Source organism: Citrus clementina, unplaced genomic scaffold (assembly GCF_000493195.1).
Source record: "Citrus clementina cultivar Clemenules unplaced genomic scaffold, Citrus_clementina_v1.0 scaffold_3, whole genome shotgun sequence".
Lineage (NCBI taxonomy): Eukaryota > Viridiplantae > Streptophyta > Magnoliopsida > Sapindales > Rutaceae > Citrus > Citrus x clementina.
Genome location: NW_006262339.1, coordinates 40472338 through 40477112, shown reverse-complemented (window position 1 = coordinate 40477112; position 4775 = coordinate 40472338). Strand labels below are relative to the sequence as shown.

At 38.7% G+C, this 4775-nt stretch overlaps 1 protein-coding gene across 1 annotated transcript; it reads right to left on the bottom strand.

Annotated features, from left to right (window-relative positions):
- Positions 1-359: 359 nt before the first annotated feature.
- LOC18049654 (probable leucine-rich repeat receptor-like protein kinase At5g63930) lies at positions 360-4064 on the bottom strand. The gene is made up of 2 exons (XM_024187634.1): positions 1100-4064; positions 360-854 (listed from the first exon to the last, which is right to left on the bottom strand). The coding sequence occupies exons 1-2, from the start codon at positions 4044-4046 to the stop codon at positions 457-459; spliced, it is 3345 nt and encodes a 1114-aa protein (XP_024043402.1). The 5' UTR covers positions 4047-4064; the 3' UTR covers positions 360-456.
- Between the last annotated feature and the right edge of the window lie 711 nt (positions 4065-4775).

The following is a 4775-nucleotide window of genomic DNA, read 5'->3' as shown; positions in this document are numbered from 1 at the left end:
AAGGATAAATGCTTTGGGAGAATTTTTTTTTTTTTAAAAAAAAGATTGAAATCAAGGGGTCATTTGGAGGTTCTTGCAATTGGAATTGGAGTGGACACTCCTGTGACAATTTAAAATGTTCTGAATTTGATAATACAATTTGGAACTGAAGCCAAGCTCTATCTCCAATGGTAAAGAGCAACCAATCTAAGGCTCACGTCCTGCGTTAGGGTTTCAATGAGTACGTGAGTTATTAAAAAAATTTGAGCTAATAATAATTAGATACTTGATTAATTTCAAGGTAAAAAGAAGAATGATAATAGCATGCAACTAATTAGCAAATAAAGCAATAAAGGCAAGTAGTAATCAATAATGTTAGTAAATGTACAAATTAAGGCAGTTTTTGCTACACTTTTGTAAATAATTGATACAAAGGATGAATCATCAGCTAAAAATCATCCTGGGTAAGAAAAATTATTAACCTGTGCTTTGGAATTCATTCTCAAGTTTCTGATCAGAGTCATGATCCATAGGGGAGAATTCAAAGTGTCCCTGGCGCCTATTTGACTCGCTGAGCATCAAAACAACTTCCCTCATCGTTGGACGATCAAATGGTGAGATATTTGTGCAAAGCATAGCAATCTTTAAGACTGTAATCATGTGAGAAACGGTTTTCTCATCTTGTAGATTCAATCTAGCATCAAGCATTCCGGATACTAATGAATTATTCCGAATGAAATTCCTCACCCATGTTACAAGATCACCGCCTTGGTCTAGTGGCTGCACGGGTGCTCTTCCCGTCAGCAATTCCAGCAGCACAACTCCGTAGCTATAAATGTCACATTTCTCTGTAACTTTCATCGTGTATGCATACTCTGGCATTATCATAAGAATACAACTGTTAATTAGCAGATATACTACAAGGCCAAAAATATTATAAAAGAAATTTACTTGACTCGTTACAGCTACAAAGCTTAATATTTAAGCTCATTGGCATTAGAAGTTGAAGTTCAATTGACAGTTCTATATGATTAATATAAGTGGCTTTTTTCAGCATCATTTGGAAAATTCGAAAACTAGCAAAGTTATAGTGAACGACAGGGTTCAGAATGTAGCTTACCAGGAGCTATGTAGCCATAAGAACCAGCAATAGCAGACATTGACTTAGACTGTGGCATGTCAATCACCTTTGCCAATCCAAAATCGCCAACATGAGCTTCAAACTTGTCATCAAGAAGTATGTTATTGGACTTTATATCACGGTGAAAAATCCTAGGCTTGCAATCATGATGCAAATAAGAAAGTCCCTCAGCAGCCCCCAAGGCAATCATGAATCTGGTTTGCCAATCAAGAGTACTGGATGCCCCATGAAGTAACTCCCCCAAACTTCCTCTTGCCATGTACTCGTACATAAGCAGATTGGAACCTTGGTGGTAGCAGAAACCATATAGCTTCACAATATTCCGATGCCTGATTTTTCCCAATGTAAGGATTTCAGCTCGGAAGCTATTGTCAACATTGTTATTGCCCTCTCTGTTGGATGCTAGCTTCTTAACGGCTACAGTATGACCAGTTCTCAAGATTGCTCTATAAACTGTTCCACAAGCTCCTCTTCCAATCACAAACCTCTCATCGAAATTGTCAGTGGCAACAACCAAGTCTTTAAAGGTGAATCCTTCCTTTGGGGGGAAGTAAATGTCTGAAACAGTTGAAGATAATTGCTTGTCTTGCAAGGGAGCAACTACCTCAACAGGCTGTCTCAAGAAATATATGATAACTGTTATCAACACAAGAGAGACCCCACCAATAGCTGCCGCAATAATAGCAACAAGTTTACCTAAGCGGGCAGTTGGACTGTTGGTGCCTGAAGGAAAAGGAAGCGAAGATGGTGGTTGAGTACAATTTTGAAGAGGTCCACCGCAAAGGCCTTTGCTTCCAGAGAAGCTGTTAACAGACATATTTTGGAAGGTCTGTGAGGAAGGTATAGGCCCTGTTAAGTTATTGTAAGAAAAGTTGCAGCCAAGTAAGCTTGACAGATTCACAAAGGACCCCGGAATTTCACCAGACAAATGATTGTTGTTGAGCAGGAGGTATTCTAGTAAAATAAGATTCCCAAGCTCTGGAGGTATTAACCCAGAGAGATTGTTATAACTGAGATTCAGTGCAATCTGCAAGCTTGAAAGAGAACCCAACTCAGCCGGTATCCCGCCAGAAAATGAGTTGCCACCCATTTGTAGCTCAGTCAAACGGGAGAGATTTCCTATCTGTACCGGTATGCTTCCAGAAAGTTCATTCTCTGAAAGCTTGAGAAGCTCCAATTGGAAAAGGCTGCCTATCTCTCTAGGTAAAGCACCAACAAATTTGTTCCAGCTGAGATCAAGTCGTTGAAGCATCTTGCAACTAAAAATTTCCAGCGGTATCCTTCCGGTGAGAAAATTTGATGAGACATTAAAGGTCACAAGATTGGAAAGGTTGCCAACCTCTCTTGGCAATTCACCTGTAAAGTAGTTATCTGAAAGATGTAGCCTTTGCAAAGCATTGCAGTTACCAATTTCAGTAGGAATTGGACCACTAAACTGATTCTGGTCCAATTCAACTGTAGAGAGGTTTGCCAATTTACATAAATCAGATGGAAAACTCCCAGTAAAGCTGTTTCCACCCAGGCGAAGCTGCACCAGTGATTTGCAACGTGTTACTCGAGTTGGGATACTTCCAGTGAGCTTGTTAGTCTCCAGGTTCAAGAAAATCAGGCTAGAATTTCTGCAGATATGGCGTGGAATCTTTCCTGTTAAGTGGTTATCTGATAAATCAACCACCCAAAGTTGGCTATATGCACCAAGTCTTTGAGGAATGCCACCAACCAAGGAGTTGTCAAATAGCTGCAACATGATCAGATTGGTCAAATACTGGAACCCCAGTGGAATAGTACCAGTGAGAGAATTGATTGAAAGATCTAGCTTCGTCAAGTTCTTCAAAGTGGTGAGCTCAACTGGAATAACACCTGTAAGCTTGTTTTCAAAAAGGTAAAGCAATTCCAAACCAAGTATCTTACTAAACTCAACTGGTATCTCTCCGGTCAATGAGTTCTCCGAGAAATCAATCTCTAATGCTGAAGAAAGTTTCCCAATCTCTCTCGGAATTGTTCCATTCAGCTCATTTCTGTAAATGTACAAATACTTCAAAGAGCCAATGCTTCCAAGCTCCTTAGGTAGTGGTCCCACTTGCTTGTTATCATAAAGTGCAAGTGTCTCCAAACTGGTACAATTGCCAAGCTCTTTAGGAATAACCCCAGAGAGTTGATTGCCCCAAAGGATCACATCTGTCAAATACTTGAGCATTCCAATCTCTTTTGGGATTTCGCCGCTGAGTTGATTTTGTGCCAGACCAAGATATTGCAAGCTCTCACATCCTCCAATCTCTGAAGGCAAGCTTCCTGATATCAAATTCTGTCCTGCTCGGAAACTCTTCAATCTTTTCAAGTTCCCAAGAGTAGGCGGCAATGATCCACTAATGTTGTTGCTATACGCGACCAATTGTGACAAGGCAGAAAGTTTTCCAATCTCCTTCGGGAAAGGGCCCGAGATCCGATTGTTATAGATATTCAAGATGGTCAAAGAAGAAAGGTTGCCCAATTCTTTGGGAATATGAGCTTCAAGTCTGTTGTTGTTCAAATTAAGAACCTCCAAACTCGAACAATTTCCAATCTCTTTAGGTATGTTTCTTGACAATTGATTAAAAGAAAGATCAAGAGCAGTCAAATGAACTAATCCACCAATGTTTGGAGACAAGTAACCGGAAAGATTCATCTTAGTCAAATTAAGAGAAAAAACAACGGCGCCAAAATCATTGGTAGTGCAATTAACACCTATCCATCCACAAGGAGTGGAATCATTTGGGTTCCAATTACCCAAATAATTGGAATTATCAACAAGCTTACTCTTTATCAGTAGAAGAATCTGACCCTCAATGTTAACAAGCCCTTTGGTTTGATGAACCAAAAGGCAAATGATCGCAAGAATTGAAGCACTAAACAGTCTATATGAATAGGATATTCTCCCCATATTCATAAAAATAAACAACACAAATTAAAGAAAATATATAACCGAATGTTGCTTTCACGTCAAGAATGAACCCGAAACACCAAAATACAAAAAAATCAACCACCCACATACAAATCTGCCATATGTGTACATCAAGATCATTTAATCAAAGCTGAGGAAACAGAGACAAATAGTTTCAATATCCTACAGCTTAAAGAAAGAAGTATTGAAAATAATCTATGACACTTTACATACCTCTTGAGTCTTGTATTGAGGTAAAAGAAGAAAAGGAATATGCATTGAATGAAATGAGCAGTTTAATGTCATTTTTTTCCTGGACTTACCAAAAAGAAAAAAGAAAATTACTCTTTAAGTGCAATGAACATCAACTTTCTTGAAAATAATTATGGGCACAGAAGCCCATAAGTAAATTCATTTCAGTCTTTGCAAGCAATGATTTGGAAAATCTTATTGCTTTTACTTTGTTTGTGCTAATGGCATGGTTATGATAGAGATGGCCGACAAGCGTGAGCATGCCTTTTCACATTCTCTCTTTCCATTTCTGCATTATTTTATGCGGCGGTCAGTCCTAAAGGTGAACTGAAAGTGAATTTTCTTTTATTAGTTTCAGTTTTCATCTTACACAAAAAGATTTTTTGGGACAAAATTTTCAGTGCAGCCTTCAACTGTTCTGTGAATTTGTATTTTAGTCCACGTGTTGCATTTGGCTGAAAGTCTGTTCAAGTTTAGACAGTT